General features: G+C 33.7%; 1 protein-coding gene across 2 annotated transcripts in view; it reads right to left on the reverse strand.

Annotated features, from left to right (window-relative positions):
* Positions 1–24627, reverse strand: part of LOC134721349 (ranBP-type and C3HC4-type zinc finger-containing protein 1-like) — a 244662-nt gene extending 220035 nt beyond the window's left edge. For both annotated transcript variants that reach the window (XM_063584289.1, XM_063584290.1), the window contains exon 1: positions 24477–24627. In XM_063584289.1, coding sequence (XP_063440359.1) covers positions 24477–24497 — 21 coding nt within the window. In that variant the 5' untranslated portion in view covers positions 24498–24627. The remainder of the gene's footprint in view (positions 1–24476) is intronic.
* Between the last annotated feature and the right edge of the window lie 1312 nt (positions 24628–25939).

A 25939-nucleotide genomic window follows, 5' to 3' on the forward strand; every position in this document is an offset into this window, starting at 1 on the left:
GATTCCGCATGAATAAATACGCCGTATGTACAGATATAGAAAAGGCATTTCTCAACGTTGGACTAGATATTAAAGACCGGGACGTCACCAGATTTTTCTGGTTAAGCAATCCAACAGACCCAAGCAGTTGTATCACGACTTATAGGTTTAAATCTGTATTATTTGGAGCCACCTGTTCACCATTTATATTAAATGCTGTTTTATCAAAACACATCAACAATCACCAGACAGAATTTACTGACAATTTAATGAGAGATTTATACGTAGATAATATTGTTTCTTGTTTTAATTCCGAAGATGAATTGTCACAATATTTCAAAGTTGTTCGCAAATTATTTACAGATGGTGGATTCATTTTACGCGCATGGGCATTAAATAACAAACTATTACAACAACTTGCAGAATCTGAAAAAGTTATCGACACAGAACTGGTAGTCAAAGTATTAGGCTTGCGTTGGAATACAGATACAGATACACTAAAGTATGCTGAAAATATTCTAGGCACGGAAATAGACCTCATCACGAAACGAGAAGTACTTAGAGAATCGTCCAAGATTTATGATCCACTCGGGATCATCAGTCCAGTTACCGTATGAGGTAAAACGTTTATGCAAACACTTTGGGGTGAAAATATGAAATGGGACGAGCCATTGCCTGATGATATCAGAACAGAATGGATTGACATCAGAAAAGATATTAATGAAGCAACAAAGACCGTTATACATCATCACTACTTTACAAATTGTTCGGATTCTAACAGAGACAATGTGAAACATGTATTTATGGATGCTAGCATGAAAGCTTACGGAGCTTGTGCATATCTAGTTTCAGAAGGAAAAAGTTCACTCTTAATGTCAAGAAATCGAGTAGCACTGTTAAAACAGCTAACAATTCCAAGACTAGAACTAATGGCAGCAGTAATTGGAAGTCGACTTTTATCTCATATTTTGTCTCATATTAATGTTAATCGTGTAGTATTATGGAGCGATAGCCAAATTGTCTTGAGCTGGCTGAGTTCGAACAAGACGTTAAAACAATTTGTCGCTAATAGAATGAAAGAAATCAAAGAACTGACTGAAAAGTTTACATGGAAATACTGTCCAAGTGAATCCAATCCCGCCGATGTACTATCAAGAGGAATAACAACTCAAAAGTTTAGAGACAACATGTTATGGATGAACTGCCCTGATTGGTTAACGAACGAGAATAAATGGTCTGAATGGAAAATAGATGAAACGCAAATTATGCCAGCAAGTGCTCAACAAGAAGTTACAGTTGATACGACACAAATACTGAGTACACACAGTGTAACGCAGGAAAATACCATAATTGACATTGACAGGTTTAATTCTTTCAAGAAACTTTGAGAGTCATAGCCTACGTTGAAAGATTTATATTTAACTGTAGATCGAGAGAAAAACGTACTGGAAATCTTAATACGCAAGAATTACAGATTGCAACGTATACTTTGATACAAGAATTACAACGAAGACACTTTTTGGACGTAAAGCTAAGCTTACAAAATGGAGAAACAAAGACACACAACTTAGTTAAACAACTGAAACTTTATTTGGATAAGGACAACTTGATTTGTGTGAAGGACGTATTCATAACACGCCATTGGATGAATCTACTAAATTTCCTATACTGCTACCTGCAAAAGATAGATTAACCAGACTCGTTATAATGGATGCTCACATTTCACATTTACACTCAGGACTGTCAAGTACCGTCACACTAATCCGTCATACATATTGGATACCGACTATACGACAAGTTGCTAACAGTATCTAACACAAATGTGTGACCTGTAAAAAAGTTAAAGGCCGACCGTATACAGCCCCAGATCCGCCGCCTTTACCGAAGGACAGACTAGGAGAAGCACCGCCGTTCACAGTAATGGGAGTTGGTTTTACGGGAGCTCTGACAGTGAAAAACAACGATGGAACTACAAGCAAGGCTTACATATGTTTATTTACATGTGCCAGCACTCGCGCTGTGCATTTAGAAGTGGTGGACAATTTAACAGAAGAAACATTTATCCTAGCATTTAGAAAATTCGTAAGTAGAAAATCGTTACCGAAAACGATGATATCCAACAATGCTACTACCTACATTGCAGCCGCTAAGCATATAGAGAATCTCACACGATCAGCGTCACTTACAGAAACGTTGAACAACTATGGTACAATATGGACATTTATACCAAAACGCGCACCGTGGTACGGTGGCTTTTGGGAAAGATTGATAGGGATTACAGAAGATTGTGTTAAGAAGGTTTTGGGACGTTCCCTTATCAATATAGAACTTCTTAAGACAATTGTGACTGAAATTGAAACTATTATGAATGACCGTCCCCTAACTTACGTATCGTCAGATCCTTTAGATGAACCGCTAACGCCATCACATTTACTTAACGGACGTCGGATCACAACACTTCCATACCCTGATAATAGAGACTTTGAGCATTCGACGCTTGAGATGACTCATGAATCTGTGAATAAACTGTCTCGATTGAAATCTCAAATTATTCAACAGTTTTGGTGCAAATGGAAACACGAGTATCTTACCTCTCTTCGAGAATATCATCGAAACACCGGAAAGGACAATCAAACAATTAAAGTTGGAGATGTAGAACAAGTGTACGAAGAATCACCGAGGACAAAGTGGAATCTAGCCGTTATTGATCAACTGAACATTGGAGGTGACGGGAAAACGAGATCTGCTGTTATACGGACAAAAAATGGACTCACTTCACGTCCAATAACAAAACTTTATTCTCTCGAAGTGTCAGAAAATAGAGACTTTACTATAGACAATAATTGTGATCTCAACAATCCTTCTACTTCTAGAAACTTAAGCCGTAAAGCGAAAACTGTTGCCATAGAGAAACTTAAGAAATGGACAAAAGGAAATAATTCATAATCAATGACTGTAAATTCAATTCAAGTTTAGTTTTCATATATAGACATTAACTCCTTTCAGAGACTTCCGAGTTTTCAGTAATTTTTCAAGTGTCAATTTATTTATATTGTAGTTTTTAATATTTTTAATTTCATCTTTTGCCCGGCCCGAGTATCTTGTAAAGTCTGCTTACTACATGTATAGTATAGCGCGCCGCTCGATTGTAATGTCACTATAGTTGACGTACTTCCTTTAGCTTTCATTACATTATCAAACTAGCAAGACGTCTGTTATTTTACTTCATGCCATTGTACGAAATCTTACCCACTATACGCAATAGATATGTATACAAATTTAATTCAGTTGTGTGTATGTTTATTTGGTGAACATAATAAGTCGCTAGTTATTTATCTTCAGGGGATAGAAAAAGGGGGAGCCTAAGGGTATTTAATTTGCCCAAAAAAATTAAATGGCCCTCCAAGACTTCATAATTATTTGGACTAACTTCCAATCTACTGTATAAACATGCAATAATATTTCAGAATTCTATTTAATTTGTTGCTTTCAAACTGCATTGAACAAATGATTCTTTGTGGATTTTGTTGATACTTTATGGGGATTTAATGATAGTTTCAAATGGAGCTGCCAACGGAACAGATTGCATGCAGATATTCCAGTTACCATAATTTACTCAGCAATACTAGTTGGAAGTACAGAGACAGCAAACTAGTTAACAGAAAGGAGAACATGACATGTATCCTTTTGCATGAATAACCCAGGAATCCCAGTGGCAGTGCAATTTGAATTGGTGCATGTATACCTGCTTGGATTTATTTTTGGGATCCCTTTTTTCCCCCAGGAATCCCAGTACTCCCAAATTCAATCCCAACCTTCCTTTTGTGGTCATAAACCTTGTGTTAAAATTTCATAAGATTTCTATTCACTTTTACTAAAGTTAGAGTGCGAAAAACTAAAAATTTCGAACAAAGACAACGACAACGCCAACGTGATAGCAATGTACAACCAAAAAATTTTCAATTTTTGCGGTCCTATAAAAAATCTTTAAAATTTTAAATAGGACATTTACCTATTATGGTCCAATATCAAAATACATGGTTAGATTCAGCATATTATCATGATCATAGAACCCAAAGAATTCAATTTTTGATGAAATCAAATAATGTTCAATTTTAGACCCTTTAGACATCAATGTGGACCAACATGACCAATTTGATAACTGGGCCCAAATATTAAAAATCTAAATACATGGTTAGATTCAGCATATTGAAGAACCCCATATATTCAATTTTTGTTGAAATCAAACAAAGTTTAATTTTTGACCCATTGGACCTTAATGTACAATGTAGACCAAATTGAAAACGGGACAATACTGTGCAATTGAATATTTCTTGCTATTGGGCAAAACTGTGCAATTGAAAATTTCTTGCTATTGGGCAATATTGTGCAATTACATATTTCTTGCTATTGCGCAATACTGTGCAATTGAAAATTTCTTGCTATTGCACAATACTGTGCAATTGAAAATTTCTTGCTATTGCACAATATTGTGCAATTGAAGATTTCTTCCTATTGCTGAATACTGTGCAATTGAAAATTTCTTGCTATTGCGCAAAACTGTGCAATTGAAAATTTCTTGCTATTGGGCAATATTGTGCAATTACATATTTCTTGCTATTGCGCAATACTGTGCTATTGAAGATTTCTTGCTATTGCACAATACTGTGCAATTGAAGATTTCTTGCTATTGCGCAATACTGTGCAATTGAATATTTCTTGCTATTGCGCAAAACTGTGCAATTGAAAATTTCTTGCTATTGCACAATACTGTGCAATTGAAGATTTCTTGCTATTGCACAATACTGTGCAATTGAAGATTTCTTCCTATTGCTAAATACTGTGCAATTGAAAATTTCTTGCTATTGCGCAATACTGTTTACAAGAATACAAGAATTCAATTTTTGTTAAAATCAAGCTTAGTTTAATTTTGGACCCTCTTGGCCCCTAATTTGTTGGGACCAAAACTCCCAAAATCAATCCAAACCTTCCTTTTGTGGTCATAGACCTTATGTTAAAATTTCATAGATTTCTTATACTAAAGTTAATGTGCGAAAACCAAAAAAAAATGCTTATTTGGGCCCTGTTTGGCCCCTTATTCCTAAACTGTTTGAACCAAAACACCCAAAATCAATCCCAACCTTCCTTTTGTGGTCATATACCTTGTTTTAAAATTTCATAGATTTCTATTCACTTTTACTAAAGTTAGAGTGTGAAAACTAAAACTATTCAGACACCACAGACGACAATGCAAACCTGATTATAAGCAATATACATGTACGACGAAAAAAAAGTTAATTTTTGCGGTCGTATAAAAACCAACATATTTGTACCTAGGTAGAAATGGGAATGATCACTCTATTACATTTTATTTTTTTTATCATGTTGTCTATCATGTCACAGGAAATGATATTCAGGATAGTGTGGTTTAGTTTTAAGTAACATTGCTAGTCAAATGTAGAAGACAGGCTCAATTTCAGATGAAACAAGTTGGGGGTTTGTATATCATCATCAACTATCAACATGCTTAACGTTGTCGACATAGACTTTTTACGAAAAAAAGGCAAGAAAAATTTCTGGGATTTATACATCTTGTTAACATGTACATAAAATAAATTATCCTAAATGAATGACTTTGCATACTGCTTGGATAATGATTGGGTGTTATCCTCATAACGTTATTAAATTTAGATACCTCTGAGTTAAACTTCTACAAACATAACGAAACACATATATATATATATATCTATTATTTTTGTCAAAATGATACAAGTATGCTTGACAACTGTGCATACATGAAAGATATGCCATGCCTATATTTTACCCCTCATTTAAGGGATAGTCATTTATACATAGAGATGTTACCCCTCATTTGAGGTGTTGTTCCCAACCTGATAAGTCAATTGTGGTATAGTCCATCAATAATCAAATATTTGGATATATTGCCAAATAAAATTGAACCAGATGCTCCGCAGGGCATAGCTTTATACGACCGCAGAGGTTGAACCCTGAACGGTTGGGGCAAGTATGGACACAACATTCAAGCTGGATTCAGCTCTAAATTTAGATTGTGATTAATTAGTTGACACAGCATAGGTTTCTGACACAGAATGAATGTGTTCTAATGAAATTAAAATTTTTGTTTTCTCTTAGAGCAATTCACTATGCTGTTGAATATTATTCCTCTCAAAAAAAATGTTTGAAGAAATTTTCTTTTTATTTATGAAATTTCAAATGAGAAAATTGAACCCAATTTTTTTAATCACATCCCCCTTTCCCTTATTCCAAAACTAATCTCAATTAAAATTTCTAATGGAGTTTGCAACAATTACTACTCATTTAAATACATCATAAAATATTAAGATGTAAAAAAACTGCTTGTTATCACTGAATGGTAAAGATTATTTTAATTTATCAGTTGGTAGTAAAAAGTGAATATACATTGTATATTGTATATATAACAAAGATTTAAGTTGATTCTGGACAAAGAAAGATAACTCCAAATAAAAAAAATTCTTACAATTAGATATTTCTTGCTTACTATTCTGGACAAAGAAAGATAACTCTAATTAAAAACAAAATCGCTATTTCACAATATTTTGCAATAAGATATTTCTTGCCATTGCGCAATACTGTGCAATTGAAAAGACTTGCTATTGCACAAAACTTAATATAATAATTTTAGATCCTGATTTGGACCAACTTGAAAACTGGGCCCAGAATCAAAAATCTAAGTACATGTTTGGATTCAGCATATCAAAGAACCCTAAGATTTCAATTTTTGTTAAGATCAAACTAAGTTTAATTTTGGACCCTTTGGACTTTAATGTAGACCAATTTGAAAACAAGACCAAAAATGAGGAATCTACATACACAGTTAGATTTGGCATATCAAAGAACCCCATTTATTAAATTTTTGATGAAATCAAACAAAGTTTAATTTTGGACCCCGATTTGGACCAACTTGAAAACTGGGCCGATAATCAAGAATCTAAGTACATTTTTAGATTCAGCATATCAAAGAACCTAACCAATTAATTTTTTGTCAAAATTAAACGAAGTTTAATTTTGGACCCTTTGGACCTTAATGTAGACCAATTTGAAAACGGGACCAAAAGTTAAAAATCTACATACACAGTTAGATTCGGCATATCAAAGAACCCCAATTATTCAATTTTGATGAAATCAAACAAATTTTAATTTTGGACCCTTTGGGCCCCTTATTCCTAAACTGTTGGGACCAAAACTCCCAAAATCATTACCAACCTTCCTTTTCTGGTCATAAACCTTGTGTTTAAATTTCATAGATTTCTATTTACTTATACTAAAGTTATGGTGCGAAAACCAAGAAAAATGCTTATTTGGGTCCCTTTTTGGCCCCTAATTCCTAAACTGTTGGGACCTAAACTCCCAAAATCAATACCAACCTTCCTTTTGTGGTCATAAACATTGTGTTTAAATTTCATTATTTTCTATTTACTTAAACTAAAGTTATTGTGCGAAAACCAAGAATAATGCTTATTTGGGCCCTTTTTTGGCCCCTCATTCCTACACTATTGAAACCAAAACTCCCAAAATCAATCCCAACCTTTCTTTTGTGGTCATAAACCTTGTGTCAAAATTTCATAGATTTCTATTAACTTAAGCTAAAGTTATAGTGCGAAAACCAAGAAAATGCTTATTTGGGCCCTTTTTGGCCCCTAATTCCTAAAATGTTGGGACCAAAACTCCCAAAATCAATACCAACCTTCCTTTTGTGGTCATAAACCTTGTGATAAAATTTTATAGATTTATATTCACTTTTACTAAAGTTAGAATGCGAAAAGTAAAAGTATTCGGACGACGACTAAGACGACGACAACGACGACAACGACGACGCAGACGACGACGCCAACGTGATAGCAATATACGACGAAAATTTTTGCTTGACGTCTGTGATGTCAGATGTACAAAAATGACGTCATGCCATGATCATGATGACCGTTACATTTGGAACCCAATGAAGAAAAATATGATTTATCTTGGTCTTTTATTTTTAAAAGTTGTGACAGCAATAAGGAGAAGCTTGCACAAATTAAGGAAGTCGGCTTGTCATGTTTTGGTATTTTGGTAAGATTTTCGGAATCCTCTGGTTTTATTCATTTGAATGCATTAACAAATGTTGCCCGGTGACCCCCATTTTTCTTTTTATAATTCTTTTACATGTGTAATGATAAGCTGTCTGTTAAAGTCTTTTAAAATTGTAATTACATTCGGTGTGGAAATATGTGGCAGCAAGAGGATTAAATATTTGAAATTAAACTGTCGAGAGGAATGTTTCCTTAATGATTTTTGAACAATATGCAGACAAACTCAACCATTTTTTTCGAATGATCTGAAAGATTTTCACGTGCAATATGCAGAAGTATTTCAAAACATCTTGATATCCACAACATCCTAAACGACGCTCAACATGGATTCAGAAAGAACCGTTCCTGCGAGTCACAACTTATCCTTACAACAAAGGACCAGGCTAAAAACATAGATCTCGGTGAACAAATTGACCTTATCTTGCTTGATTTTTTCAAGGCATTCGATAAAGATCACGAGAGACTTTTGTACAAAGCAGACCAGGGATCAGGGACTTCCTCAGCTCCAGAAATCAGAGAGTCCTGGTGGGTGGTAAAACATCTCACACTAAACCAGTCCAATCAGGGGTACCACAGGGGAGTGTACTTGGACCACTCATGTTCCCTCTGTTCATTAACGACCTACCAGACTATGGTCAGTCATGAACAGTCCGTCTATTTGCTGATGTCTGCGTAATGTACAGAAGGATCCAAAATGATGCAGACTCACAGTTACTACAAGAAGACATGAACAACTTGCTTAGATGGGAATCTGATTGGCAAATGGAATTCCATCCCAGGAAATGCCAACTGCTACGCGTTACAAACAAGCGCAAACCACATCTAACAAGCAACAACATTCATGGGCACAATTTAGAACTGGTAGACTCAGCAAAATATCTACGTGTCACAATCCACAAAACTAATAATTGGAACACCCACATAGAGAGTATAGCTAAAAAGACTAATTCAACCAGGGCCTTCATCCTAAGAAATCTTCAGCACTGTCCCTAACAAACAAAAGCTGTATGCTTACAATGCTAGTAAAACAATTGCTTGAGTATGCATGCTCAGTCTGGGACCGGTTCACCAACCTAAATCACATACAGAAATTAGAAAGTGTGCAAAGAAGATCAGCCCGGTTTGTATTGAACAACTACCAACAAACCAGCAGTGTAACATCAATGCTAAAAACTTTACAGTGGCAACAACTAGCCAAGAGGAGGGCCAACTGCAAAACAGTAATAATGTACAGGCCACGGTTTCACAAAGCCTTCGTAAGTCTATGTGTCATCTTAAGTCCATTGTAAAAAAATCGTAGGATTTACAGTCGATTCACAAAACCGTCGTTTGTAAAAAAAAAAGCGTAAATCCTAGCGTAACTTACTACAGCTATACCCAGTCGTAACTCCATCGTAGTTTTTCTACGAAAAATGAATTAATCCATCTAACATGGCTGCAGCGTTCTTTATTCTTGGTCAAGATGCCTCAAATGTTAGAAGACGAAGAAGAATCTTCAATATCATAGAACTACACTTGAAGTCTTAATTTCTTCGTTGGATTATTTGTATATTCAAGCAACTAACTTAATGCAAATCTAAGGTATTAATCATTAAATTAAATTTTTTACTCATCTTATTTCCTACTGGCGTTCGTCTTAACAATTAATAAATTGGCTTTCTATCACGTCTGCGTTGTGAAATCTATTTATAATTATATCACTACAGGCACAGTGGTTATCGATAAAACGTTTATAGAAGGATGTTTTATTCCCATTTTCAAAGTTATATACATGTACAATATAAATCTGAAATCAGTGTTTCACAGTTAAACCAGATAATAATCTTTTTTTTTTGTAATTTCGGCCAAAAAAGAAATGTATTTTAATAAGAATATCGAAATAAATATCTGACTGTGATTAGTTTCATGGTTAATGGAACTTATTGCAACTATTTAGATATGTATGCTGTTTCGAGTGACTATTTTTGGATCGAATTTAATGTAGATCATGCAGCATGTACTGTGAAAGGACTTTAATTCGTGGGTATCAATTTTCGTGGTTTGATCAAGTAGTGATTACACTTATTAACCCATGATAAAGTGATCAACAGATTAAAGACCATCAAAGGTGTTAATTAGGCCATAAACATGTCACCTACAGAAAACAGTAACATAAACAAATGCTTTCAACATGTTAAACATATCTTGAATTGTCAAATAATTCTTATCAAAATCAAGCCCAGCATGAAATTAATATTTCCCACATGTACAAGAACTATGAGGATATAAAATGAAGAATTTATCATACTGGCATATCAATACCGGAAATCTTACTTTCGTTGATCAGAAATATTTTTTTATGAGAATAAAAAGATCAAAAGTTGTACAGTTTAGGTTATTAAAGATTAAATTGGTATAATCCTGCATGTGGTTGTAGTTCTGTGACTGCTATTAAAGTATTCTCAGATTTGGCATTATTCAATATTTCTCTAGATCATATCAATATTCAAACCAACCGATGAAGATCTTTTTTGGGACAATGGTTGTTTTATTTCGTTGGACACTTAAATTCGTGGATATAGTCATCCACGAAAACCAAGAAAATTGGTACCCCACGAATAAAATTACTTTCACAGTATACCAAAACTAATAGGGGGTAAGCTGCAGATCAATAAGACTTTGTGTAGATGCGACATGTCTTAAAAAAAATACAGTAGAAAAAAACTTGGAAGGGGGAGGGAAAGTTAAAGATTGAACCGTGGAGCATTTTTTTCTGTTTACTTAATTTTTTTATTTAGGGACATCGCCACATGCACCTGTTTCTATCAATGGGAATGTCGACTATCAATATGTAATATATATTGATAGTCGACCTTCCCATTAATAGATCGAAACAAGTGCCTGTGCACATCTCTCCTCTGTCCTTCTTCTTTTTAACATTTTATTTAGAGAAAGAAAGACAATTATTCTATTCACAATAGCCGTTTTAGCTAAACAAAACTGTTGGAAATGTAGGTTATACGTTAATAAAACAGCAATCAAATGACAAAGACAAACTAATGACATCCAGAAGGCAAAATAGTATAGTATAGTTTTCAACAATATAGATAGATGTATATGTTCCAGACCATATGAGTATTTGTACAGTACAAGTACTTTTTCAAAATACAAGGCATACGTTGGACTGTTCGAGTACGGTCTGTCAGATTTTAAGAAGTTGGTTAAGTTTTAATACAAATAAATATACTACAGATCAACATGACATCTCGAATTGATATAAAAAGTTCAATTGCGATTGGAATAAAAACTTATTGTTTTGACTATTTTAATTTAATTTGGTAAGCTCCTGTATTTAGCATGTTTAGCATGAAATTCAATATTGCTCACTTAATTAAAGCCGACAAAATGTGGGTGAAAAGGTTTTAGAATATTTAGGATTGTTTCCATAAAAAAACGTCAAAACAGCTGTTTCCTTGTGAGACAACAGGTCAATTTCTAGTTTTAATATAAAAATAAAATTTGATACAAACGATACAAAAAAATAACATTAAATCGCAATTCTCCAAATAATGTAACAATTTAGGAAAAAAAGGAAGAAGCCTAAATGTAAAAAAAAAGTTAATAATTTAAAATTACCAATTTTTAACTACATAAATGCGTATTTCCCGCTTTACGTTTACAAAAAACTTTCCTAGGAGCCGTTGATTGCGAAATATCGTCTGTATATATTTCCAAAATATTTAAGTAAATTGATGGTGTCGTGTGTTAAAACATTTATTGGCCAATCAAATCGTCATATATTATTTAATATTCACGGTTGGGAACCCCTTTAACACCAACTCCTGCATCGTAAAAATTACATGCTTTGCATATTCGTCAGCTTTTATATACTTAGTACTAAGTAGGCAACCCTTTTTTTGGTTGGTTGTAGCATAATATTCTCATGCACCGACTTTTAAAAGAGACTCTACTTGTGGATACTCTTATAGTATTAAGCATCCTATCCCATTAATAGGTGCTTGGATACCAGATATTTATTTGAAATAACCCAAGAAATATAAGGTTGTGAATGAGGTTTATAGAATAGAAAATAATGCCCCTCCCCCCTCCAAAAAAAAAGAGAAAAAAGAGAGAGAATATAAAGTAAAATTGACAAAATAACTAAACTCTGCGTTTTCCGCATACCAAATTAAATATTGATATATATATACGTATATCATTTGGAATGAAATGTTGAATTGGTCCTTATCAGAACTGGTTAGTTAAATGATTTTAGCAATGCAAATTATGTTCATCAATAAGCATCGGTATTTTCGTCCACTATTGCAGACTTAGATAACCTTACATCCTTCTCCTACATTGTGTCAATAATAATTACAACAAAGAAATTTCGTGAAAGAGTTTTGACAAAAATAACCATTGACAACAAAAAGCTCTGTACAGCTGAAAAAAAACACATACAACTAGTCATACAATCAAAGAGCTATAATTCTCGATTTTTGGAACGGAGTATGCACAAAAAACAGAAACAGTTGAAGATCTATCAGACCAAATAGAACCTAATAAATAGCTAAATCATGCAGACGAAGATCAACTTTGTCTAATGGAGTTGAAACCTTATAAAAAAGAATGTTTGGTATGATTGCCAATGAGACAACTACCCACCAAAGACCAAAATGACTCAAACATTAACAACTATAGGTCACCGTACCGTTTTCAACAATGAGCAAAGCCCATACCGCATAGTCAGCTATAAAAGGCCCCGATAAGACTGTAAAACTATTCAAACAAGAAAACTAATGGCCTTATTTATGTATAAAAAAAAATAACGAAAAACAAATATGTAACACATAAACAAACGACAACCACTGAATTACAGGCTTCTGACTAGGGACATGCACATACATAAATAATGTGGCTGGGTTAAACATGTTAGCGGGATCCCAACCCTCCCCTAACCTGTCCCGGACAGTGCAACATAAGAACGAACTATAACCAGATGCTCCGCAGGGCGTAGCTTTATACGACCGCAGAGGTTGAACCCTGAACGGTTGGGGCAAGTATGGACACAACATTCAAGCTGGATTCAGCTCTAAATTTGGATTGTGATTAAATAGTTGACACAGCATAGGTTTCTGACACAGAATGAATGTGGTCTAATGAACTTAATTTTTTTGTTTTCTCTTAGAGCAATTCACTATGCTGTTGAATATTAATCCTCTCAAAAAAATGTTTGAAGAAATTTTCTTTTTATTTAAGAAATTTCAAATGAAAAAAATTGAACCCAATTTTTTTAATCACATCCCCCTTTCCCTTATTCCAAAACTAATCTCAATTAAAATTTCTAATGGAGTTTGCAAGAATAACTACTCATTTAAATACATCATAAAATATTAAGATGTAAAAAAAACTGCTTGTTATCACTGAATGGTAAAGATTATTTTAATTTATCAGTTGGTAGTAAAAAGTGAATATATATTGTATATTGTATATTATATATAACAAAGATTTAAGTTGATTCTGGACAAAGAAAGATAACTCCAATTTAAAAAAAAATATGCTATTTCACAATATTGTGCAATTAGATATTTCTTGCTTACTATTCTGGACAAAGAAAGATAACTCTAATTAAAAAAAAATATTGCTATTTCACAATATTGTGCAATTAGATATTTCTTGCCATTGTGCAATAATGTGCAATTGAAAAGACTTGCTATTGCACAATACTTAATATAATAATTTTAGATCCTGATTTGGACCAACTTGAAAACTTGGCCCATAATCAAAAATATAAGTACATGTTTGGATTCAGCATATCAAAGAACTCCAAGATTTCAATTTTTGTTAAAATCAAACTAAGTTTAATTTTGGACCCTTTGGACTTTAATGTAGACCAATATGAAAACAGGACCAAAAATGAAGAATCTACATACACAGTTAGATTTGGCATATCAAAGAACCCCATTTATTCAATTTTTGATGAAATCAAACAAAGTTTAATTTTGGACCCCGATTTGGACCAACTTGAAAACTGGGCCAATAATCAAGAATCTAAGTACATTTTTAGATTCAGCATATATATATATCAAAGAACCCAACCGATTCATTTTTTGTCAAAATCAAACTAAGTTTAATTTTGGACCCTTTGGACCTTAATGTAGAAGAATTTGAAAAAGGGACCAAAAGTTAAGAATCTACATACAGAGTTAGATTCGGCATATCAAAGAACCCCAATTATTCAATTTTGATTAATATCGAACAAAGTTTAATTTTGGACCCTTTGGGCCCCTTATTCCTAAACTGTTGGGACCAAAACTCCCAAAATCAATACCAACCTTCCTTTTATGGTCATAAACCTTGTGTTTAAATTTCATAGATTTCTTTTTACTTATACTAAAGTTATGGTGCGAAAACCAAGAATAATGCTTATTTGGGCCCTTTTTGGCCCCTAATTCCTAAACTGTTGAAACCAAAACTTCCAAAATCAATCCCAACCTTTCTTTTGTGGTCATAAACCTTGTGTCAAAATTTCATAGATTTCTAATAACTTAAACTAAAGTTATAGTGCGAAAACCAAAAAAATGCTTATTTGGGCCCTTTATGGCCCCTAATTCCTAAAATGTTGGGACCAAAACTCCCAAAATCAATACCAACCTTCCTTTTGTGGTCATAAACCTTGTGTTAAAATTTCATAGATTTCTATTCACTTTTACTCAAGTTAGAGTGCGAAAACTAAAAGTATTCGGACGACGAAGACGACGCTGACGACGACGACGACAACGACGCAGACGACGACGCCAACCTGATAGCAATATACGACGAAAAAATTTTCAAATTTTGCGGTCGTATAAAAATCAGTTGAAAAAGGCTGAACTCATCAGATGGACAAAAATACATATGGAAAAGGCCGGGTACTTATACATCCCGACACAAAAAGACACAATGAACAGACCTGAGAGTACTTAGATTCTTTATAATTTGAAAATTCATATGGATTATTTGAAGGGAGTTGCAGAATACAAAGGTCTCTTTCGCCGGAATGATTCCTACGTCCTAAGTTTCATATTTGAGAGATCCATTATTCATTCCAATTTAAAAAAAAAAAGAATATATATTTTATATATACATGATATAGATCATTTGTAGATCTGGAAGACGAATGCTCGAAGACAGATGACATTGTTTTTGCTTTTTTTTTTAGGGGAGGGGGGGGACCTATTTTTCTCTCACTACAAATAAAAGTTAAAAAAAAATAAAATCCTCCAAAACGATTTTATTGATAAGCATTTTTTTCTATATTGGGCTATCAATAATAAATCTAATCTGTTCTGATGATAAAATTTTTACTTTGTCAGATTCCAGATAACTCTTAATGTCGGATAACTAATAATGCTGTATATGTTATAAAACTTTATGCTCAGCGCTAGCTTCTCATTACTTTTTTCCTCATATAATACAAACTAGATAAGATCAGATATAACTAATTTCATCTAATCTACTGCTTAAATTGTTACAAATAAGCTAAGTTAAAATATTTATATTTTTCTGTGTTTCGTTTCAATCAAACATTTAACAAAATTGATAAATGGTTTCATTTGTGTAGTACAAATTCTAAAGGGACACATAATTTAAAGTATAAGCATATTTTTAATGTTGAAAAGATAAAAATGGCTAAAAGAATTACAGTGAGTGACAGGGTTAGACACTAACATTAGAGGACATGTAGTCCACAGGACTACCAAAAAATATTTTTGGGTAGTCCTGGTAGTCCATCACTATCACTGGTGAGGGCCGCAATTCGATAGGGGGGTTTGGGGGCATGCCCCCCAAGAAAATTTTTCAAAATAAGATGCAATTTCCTGCCATCTGAGCACCTCAAAGCACACAAGGTTCATTTGAGTTTTTCAAATATAGTTGTTTTTTTTTAGATAAATGTTACCATTCAGTGAATCAATTTTATTCCAACTGAACTTTTTCTCAAGGAAATTTTGAAAAATGAGATGCAAAATCCAGCAATGAGAGACAATTAGTAAGACATTGTTAGGTGGAGTTATTGACCTTTCATTCCAGAATCTTTTAGAAAAAAAGAATAAAAATAAGTCAGACAATATGTTTTAATTTTTCATTAATTCTTCATACAGTTTATAAGATTTTGTTGAAGGGATCATCAATGCAATGTCTTTGTTTGTGTACTAGAGGTCATCTTCATCATCACTGTTGAAATCCATTCTATTCAGTGGATAAGTTCTTGAAACTAAAGTGGATGTAATAGACTAATACCATTTTCAATGGCATGACATATGATTTTTATTTAACAGGAAAGCCTCAAAAAAAGATCAGTGATATTGTTGCTTTTTTTTTTTAAAACCTCAACATGTTGTTGTTGTTTTTAGGGTGGAATGTTTTTTCTATCCAAATTTGGAAGTTTTTTTAACACATGTACGTTTTTATTGCTGACCTTTGTTGTCCTTTCTGCACAGTTTTCATTCACATACATTTTGGTTGTCAGACATTTTCAAACAGGAAGGTACTTTACTGTCAAACATTGTTACATTTGAAGTATATTTACGTAATTGTCCTTGTCAATACTAATTTTAACAGGTAAATAAACTGGTATATCACACATATCGCGTAGTCAATTGTTATGACAAATGGTTCTGCAGAGAAGTAAATATATTCTCCAGTTCCCGTAGACCTTCACAAGAGTGTCTTATCTTGTGGGTCTGTAGATTTTCACTTGAGTATCTCATCTTGTGGGTCTACCCGAAACACCAACTACGACAACAACACAATGGCTAATAATGCACAACTTGCACATATTATACCAATTGCAGTCATGCTCCTAGTAGCTATCGGCTACATCCTCTGTCTTACTATTACACCGAGAATAGCTCACCATGATCAGCTTACGACTTCAGAATTTAAGCATACATTTTATCTTAACATCAAATCTTGGAATAGTTTAACACCAAGTTTAGGTCTCTGTATGCAGAAAATAAAAATTACATACTTAAATAAGTATACTAAACCAACTAAGTTATTCCTGCTGCTTACGCTAATACTTGCAAATGACATACATGCTAATCCAGGTCCAACACGCAATCCGTGTGGTATATGTAAAAAACCTGTGGCCATAAACCATAGATCAATACAATGTGATGAATGCAACTTTTGGGTACACATTAAATGTGGCGGTATTACATCGAAAATGTATAACTCATTCATGAACAAAAAAGTATTCTCATGGGAATGTCCATCTTGTTCCACAATAAATCTGTCAGATACATCAGGGCAAATAGAAGATGATCTTGTACAACAAAATTCTTTTAACGAACTGGGAAATATATCTGAATCAGAAATACAAAGTCAAATTGAAACATCACTTGACTCAGCAGAAATACATGACTCATCAACAAGGCGAAGAAATAACATCTGAATCATGACAGTCAAATTGTAGAAGCTTGAGAAGTCAGCAAAAAAGAAAGGCAGTGTCTGCGCGTACCCGCATGCGGGTACGAATAGTCAAATTGCCGTTCTAGGCTGCGCGTACCCACATCCGGTTTTCTAATAAAATGCCGTCGAATCGGGAATGAAACGTGAAATATGTGCGAAAATTATCGATAATATGGGGATTTCGGGTAGAACGAGTGAAGAATATGAAAAATAATATTTTCAAATTGTATTTATTAATTTAAAAATAAAGATACATAATAAACCTTGCAAAATTAAATGCACAATGATAGAAAATGAAACTGTACAGTCCCTGAAAAGAAAAAAAGTAAAAGAAAACTACTAAAATTAAAGCTTGAGTTTCTGAAAATTAAAAAAAGCAAGTAATAATATCAATGTAAACCAATAACAAAAGATTCATGTAACTTATTAAGATTTGCACAGATTTCAACCCGGCGGGCTGCACATTTCAATTGTTGCCAGCCTACGTTCACGTTTCATTGTCACGTCATTATTACTTGCTTCTTTAAATTTATATTTTTATAAACTCAAGATTCAATTTTAGTAGTTTTATATATTTTAAAATTTTAGTTTCTGTTTTACATTTTACTAAAAGATTATTTTAAAATATCATCATATAGGTATATTTTTAATTTATAAACATTTTATTCTTTAAATTTGCATTAAAATTTTATAATAGTATTAATTTCTATCATGTTTTTCTTTTACAGGGACTGTACAGTTTCATTTTCTATCATTGTGCATTAATTTTGCAATGTTTATTATGTATCATTATTTAATAAATACATCTTGACGAAATTTTTTTTTACATACTCTTCCACTGTGTACTCTTCACTCGTTCTACACGATATCCCCATATTATCGATAATTTCCGTAGATATTTCACGTTTTATACCCGATCCGATGGCATTTTATTAGAAAACCGGATGTGGGTACGCGCAGCCTAGAACGGCAATTTGACTATTCGTACCCGCATGCGGGTACGCGCAGACACTGCCAAAAAGAAACGAATTTACCACACTTATAGATACACATGAACCCCATATAATACATGCAACTGAAACACACCTTGATAAAACCATCTCAAATGCAGAACTCATTGATACAAATATTTATGAAGTATACAGAAAAGATCGTATATTTGGAGTAGGGCATGAAGGTGGAGGGGTATTAAACTTGGTAAGAAAAGACCTATTATCTACAGCTGAAATCACACTAGACACCGATTGTGAAATATGCTGGAATAAGATTGAGATAAAAGGAAGTAAACCACTTTATACAGGCTGCTATTACCGACCACCAGACAATAATATAGCATCCATTGAAAGCTTAAATACATCGTTAACCAGGCTAACACATTCAAATAATCTACCAAACCTAGTACTAACTGGTGATTTCAACATGCCAGACATAAAATGGGAAATAGACGAAGATAACAACTTTCAAATAAAGAAACCAAACAACTATAGTATGGAAACCAATAACAAGTTTATAGAAACACTTGAAGAAAACTGTCTAACACAAATAGTAAAAGAACCAACACGTCAAGATAACATATTAGACCTTGTACTAACAACAAATCCAACAAGCATTGAAAGTATATCAGTCCAAGACGGAATGAGTGACCATAGCATAGTCATCACTGACATAAATTTAAAAGCAAAAACAAAAAAGCAAGTACCAAGGAAAGTATATATTTACAAAAAGGGCAACATGAACGGAATAAATGAACAACTAGATAAAGAGCTGAATAATTTTATACAAAAAGCAAATACAAGTACCATACAAGAATGCTGGAATGATTTTAAAGATATATTGTCCCAGGCTATAATATCAAATATCCCAACTAAAATATTGTCAACCAGATGGAATGTACCTTGGATCAATAGAGAGATCAAAACAATGATCAGAAAAAAACAAAGGGTTTACAACAAGGCAAAGCGTACCAATAATGAAAAACACTGGGAAGAATTTAAGCTCCTAAGAAAAACAGTAAAAACTAAACTAGAAGAAGCACATCAAAACTACATATCTAAACTATTGGAAGTAGACGAAGAAGGTGAGAGAAAAACACCTATTGTTGGAAAAAAGTTTTGGCAATATGTTAAATCAAAGAAAAGAGACTCATGTGGAGTAGCACCACTTATTTCAAACGGGAAACTTATGGAAGACAGCAAAGGGAAAGCAGAAGCACTTAACCATCAATTTGTATCTGTTTTTACTGATGAAAATACATCAAGTCAACCAAAATTAAATGGCAGCCCATCGCCTGATATAGACCATCTAGAGATAACAGTAGAAGGAGTAAGAAAGCTACTTAGTAATGTCAATCCGAAAAAAGCAAATGGACCAGATAACATACCGAACAGAGTCCTAAAGGAATGTGCTACAAGTATATCCCCATACATAACAACATTATTCAAGAAAACATATGATGAAGGGGCTGTCCCAAACGATTGGATTACAGCTATCATCACAGCACTTTTTAACCAGATGCTCCGCAGGGCGTAGCTTTATACGACCGCAGAGGTTGAACCCTGAACAGTTGGGGCAAGTATGGACACAACATTCAAGCTGGATTCCGCTCTAAATTTGGATTGTGATTAAATAGTTGACACAGCATAGGTTTCTGACACAGAATGAATGTATTCAAATGAACTTAAAATTTTTGTTTTCTCTTAGAGCAATTCACTATGCTGTTGAATATTAATCCTCTCAAAAAAATGATTGAAGAAATTTTCTTTTTATTTATGAAATTTCAAATGAGAAAAATTGAACCCAATTTTTTAATCACATCCCCCTTTCCCTTATTCCAAAACTAATTTCAATTAAAATATTCTAATGGAGTTTGCAACAATTACTACTCATTTAAATACATCATAAAATATTAAGATGTAAAAAAACTGCTTGTTATCACTGAATGGTAAAGATAATTTAAATTTATCAGTTGGTAGTAAAAAGTGAATATACATTGTATATTGTATATAACAAAGATTTAAGTTGATTCTGGACAAAGAAAGATAATTATAGGTTTCATAACGAGTGAGAATTAGATATCGCTTGATATCAACTCGAGTTATTTAATTTCAATATAATAACAAACAAGCCTGTGGCGAGTTTGTTATTACTATTTAAATTAAATAAAGAGAGTTGATATCAAACGATATCTAATTCTCCCGAGTTGTGAAACCTATTTCTCTTATGGTAAACATGCTTTTTGTGCTTATTAAAAAAAATCCGTGAAACGTCGACCCAGTCGCTTGAACATAACTGCATTGTGACGTCATATGTCCTGTTCATCGTCAATCTTCAACATAAGACTTTTTTAAACATTTTGTACGCTTCAGAATGTAATAATATTTGAATAAAAATATATAATAAGGTGAAAAGTATGCGTATTTTCTATATTATTGAAGAAATCGCTTATCTCCGTTGCAATGGAGGAAATGTACATCATTGTGACCTTTAACTGTCAACAATGACCTAAAGAATAGCCAATGAAAATGCCGCAATATCGTTTCAGGAGGTTTCGTTGGCCAATCAAATTAACGCATTTTTCGTATCACTTTTTCGTATCACACTCCGGACAGTGTGATACGAGAATTATCTATTCATGCGAGAAATAGATAACAGGCCCCAACCATAAGAGAACTCCAATTAAAAAAATTCTTGCAGATATTTCTTGCTTACTTTACTGGACAAAGAAAGATAACTCTTAATTAAAAAAAAAATTGCTATTTCACAATATTGTGAAATTAGATATTTCTTGCCATTGCACAATACTGTGCAATTGAAAAGACTTGCTATTGCACAATACTTAATATAATAATTTTAGATCCTGATTTGGACCAACTTGAAAACTGGGCCCATAATCAAAAATCTAAGTACATGTTTAGATTCAGCATATCAAAGAGGCCCAAGAATTTGATTTTTGTTAAAATCAAACTTAGTTTAATTTTGGACCCTTTGCACTTTAATTTAGACCAATTTTAAAACTGGACCAAAAATTAAGAATCTACATACACAGTTAGATTTGGCATATCAAAGAACCTCAATTATTCAATTTTTGATGAAATCAAACAATGTTTAATTTTGGACCTCGATTTGGGCCAACTTGAAAACTAGGCCAATAATCAAAAATCTAAGTACATTTTTAGATTCAGCATATCAAAGAACCCCAAGGTTTCAATTTTTGTTAAAATCAAACTAAGTTTAATTTTGGACCCTTTGGACCTTAATGTAGACCAATTTGAAAACGGGACCAAAAATTAAGAATCTACATACACAGTTAGAATCGGCATATTAAAGAACCCCAATTATTCAATTTTGATGAAATCAAAACAAAGTTTAATTTTGGACCCTTTGGGCCCCTTTTTCCTTAACTGTTGGGACCAAAACTCCCAAAATCAATACCAACCTTTCTTTTATAGTCATAAACCTTGTGTTTAAATTTCATAGATTTCTATTTACTTATACTAACGCTATGGTGCGAAAACCAAGAAAAATGCTTATTTGGGTCCCTTTTTGGCCCCTAATTCCTAAACTGTTGGGACCGAAACTCCCAAAATCAATACCAACCTTCCTTTTGTGGTCATAAACATTGTGTTTAAATTTCATTGATTTCTATTCACTTTAACTAAAGTTATTGTGCGAAAACCAAGAATAATGCTTATTTGGACCCTTTTTTGGCCCCTTATTCCTAAACTGTTGAAACCAAAACTCCCAAAATCAATCCCAACCTTTCTTTTGTAGTCATAAACCTTGTGTCAAAATTTCATAGATTTCTATTAACTTAAACTAAAGTTATAGTGCGAAAACCAAGAAAATGCTTATTTGGGCCCTTTTTGGCCCCTAATTCCTAAAATATTGGGACCAAAACTCCCACAATCAATACCAGCCTTCCTTTTATGGTCATAAACCTTGTGTTAAAATTTCATAGATTTCTATTCACTTTTACTAAAGTTAGAGTGCGAAAACTAAAAGTATTCGGACGACGACGACGACGCCAACGTGATAGCAATATACGACGAAAATTTTTTCAAAATTTGCGGTCGTATAAAAAGGGAGACAAAAGCTTGCCAGTAAATTATAGACCTGTTTCATTGACGTCAGTTTCTTGCAAAATCATGGAACACATCATTTTCAAACACATTATGCAACATCTTGAAAAATATGATATATTAGTCGATTACCAACACGGCTTCAGACAGAAAAGATCATGCGAATCTCAATTAGTAACAACAATTGAAGATATCGCAAAACATCTAGATAAAAAAGAGCAAGTGGATATGCTAATATTAGATTTCAGCAAAGCATTTGATGTAGTGCCTCACATACGGCTTCTGCGGAAACTAGAGCACTATGGAATAAATGGCAAAATCATAGAGTGTGTAAAGGCCTGGCTCACACAAAGACAGCAGTGTGTAGCAGTTGAAGGCGAAACATCTACAAATGCCTTTGTAAAATCAGGAGTACCCCAAGGTACAGTTTTAGGTCCATTGATGTTTCTTTTGTACATTAATGATATTGGGGATGACATCAAGTCAAAGTTGCGTCTCTTTGCAGATGACAGCCTATTATACTTAGCAATAGACTGCAAAGATGACTGTAACCAACTACAAAAAGATCTAGATAAATTGATTGACTGGGCATCTAAATGGCAGATGAAATTTAATGCTTCAAAATGTTATGTACTAAGAATAACCAACAAGAAAAAACCTATATTACATGACTATCATATGCATGGCCAAGTTTTAGAAAATGTAAGCCAAAACCCATATTTAGGAGTTCAGTTTACCAGCAACCTGAAATGGGATATACACATCAATAACATCACGGCAAAAGCAAATAAATCACTAGGCTTTCTGAGGAGAAACATCGGCAAATTCCCAGAAGAAATTAAGAAAAGAGCATATCAAGCCATTGTCAGACCAAATGTCGAATATGCAAGCAGTGCATGGGATCCATATCAAGAAAACCACATCAAACAGATAGAAATGGTGCAAAGAAGATCAGCACGTTTCATCAAACATCAATACAGCAGAGAACCTGGGTCAGTTACGAGTCTACTGAAGGAGCTTAAACTACCATCATTAGAAATAAGACGGAAAATAAAAAGGCTTTGCTTATTTCACAAAGCTTTACATAAAAAGATAGCCATAAATATACCAGAATATGTAGAACAACAAGGCAGGACAACACGGCAATACCACCGAAGCAAATTTAGAAAACTTCAAACATCAACAAACACCTACAAATACAGCTTCTTTCCACGTACCATTAAAGACTGGAATACTCTACCAATAAGACTGTTAAATATAGAAGATGCAGAGGCATTCAAGAACAGCCTCACAACTTATTTAACAGAGTAGTCAACGCAACAAACATTTGATTTTAATTTCACATGTAAATACATTTTCAATGAGCACCATATTGAATGACCAAATTAGTACTTGCGTGATGGGTCTTAGACCCTTTGCATTTCAACGATATAGATGTAGATGGAACAGCCTCCCACAACCTTTGGTGGACAGTACGGTACCTCACTAGATGCTTTCAAAGTTGGTCTCATTGGGGTCTAAGGGTGACGTGGGATTGCCAATTTTTTGTAAGCGTGACACGTGAAAGTCTAATTATTGTGGCGTGAAAACGGGAAATGAGGTCTTGCAGGGCCTGGGAAATGACAAAAAAATGAGAATTGCTTACGTACATAGTGTAAGCGGCATACGGGAATCTGACAAAACAGGAAGCGGGATCCGGGATAGGAACCCCCAATGAGACCCCCTTCAAGCAGGGGGTACTGAGCTACAGTATCCCTTAAGGTTCTATGGACCCTATGGCTAAAATGGCCGTATTTTCTGAACCTTAATCGCACCATCAGACTGTCTTTAACTTGCACCTGTAAATATTTTCTTGTACCTTTATTGTCACACCCAGCATGGGCAATAGTCCGATAATACTCAATTAGAGATTCTGAGAACGGCACTGTATTGGACATGTTGGAAGAAGAAGAGTGAAGACATAGCTAGCTTCGCTATGTCGTAAATGTAGATGTAGATGAAAGAAGATGTGTCATTATGTGTGACGTCATCAGGCTGTTATTTAGACGAATATACAATATACTTTATAAATTACCTTTTATAAACTTTTTATCAGGATGATCAGATGATGGTAAATATCTGTGAGCTGTAAAGGGAGTATATGTAATGGGGAAAGAAAGTGATTGTTTTATGCTGTAAAGTTCTCAATCGAGTTTCTCAGAGTTTTTCAATATTTAAGAAGAAAATTTCAGAGAGTCTCGAACAAGGGTTACACTTAAAGACCTGAAAGTGGACCTGGAAAGACCTGAAAATATACGACTAATATTATTTAAATTGCAATAACTTTTTTATTATTGGATGGAATTTCTTCAAGTTGGAATTTTATTAATTGTGAATATCCATTTCTCATTAAAATGTAAATTTTTTAAATTCAAAACAAACTTTTGATGCCAAAAGTTCGACCTGAAGAGAGAAATAAAAAGACCTGAAGGGACCTGAAAATCTATGGTCGGACTAATTCAAACTTCAATAACTTTTTTAATATTCAATGGGATATCTTTCAACTTTTGATTGGTTTCAAACAAAAAGTTTAATATAATGATAATATAAAAAAAAAATATATGAAAAATATCGTTTGGGTGTCAAAACTCGGACCTGAACGGAAAATAAAGAATTCTGAATGATCCTGAAATTCTGGTGTCATCCCATTAGTCCGACGACCATTAATCCGACAGCCCACTATTCCGACAGCCCATTACTCCGACAGCCCACTATCCCGACAGCTAATTACTCCGACAGCCCACTATTCCGACAACCCGTTACCCCGACAGCCCGTTATTCCGATCATTAATCTGTCTTGTGTGTATTGCTAAATTTTCTCTACAAAGACCAACTCTGTTCTCTGTAATATTTGTGATTGTCTGCTTTATTCCGATTATTCTTCTCAGGTGGAATATTTGTCTCCGTACATTGGAGTTGATACACATACTTATTGCAACTGCTCAGTCCTTACATTCGTCCCTCTTTCGTTTTACGGGTCTGGGTATTTTATTTGTCTGTATATTTCGTCGTTTGTGTGTCCACTGTCAGAATGTGCTGTTTTAGTTCTCTGTTGGTTTTTTTGTGTGTGTCTTGATCTACCTTCTTTCACTAGATCTTCAGTGTCCTCCTTTCACGAATCAGGGGAGTTAGGAATCACCACAATTAACTACATACATAAATATATTGAAGTTGGATTAAACCACCCGGCCTCATTGGTCGCAACACTTTCTACCCCTTGTGTCACTCGTCTGAGTTTTATATAAATTATTTTGTCGCAGAAATAAAGGACTAATGTCGCGT

Source organism: Mytilus trossulus, chromosome 6, assembly GCF_036588685.1.
Source record: "Mytilus trossulus isolate FHL-02 chromosome 6, PNRI_Mtr1.1.1.hap1, whole genome shotgun sequence".
NCBI classification, from domain to species: Eukaryota; Metazoa; Mollusca; class Bivalvia; order Mytilida; family Mytilidae; genus Mytilus; species Mytilus trossulus.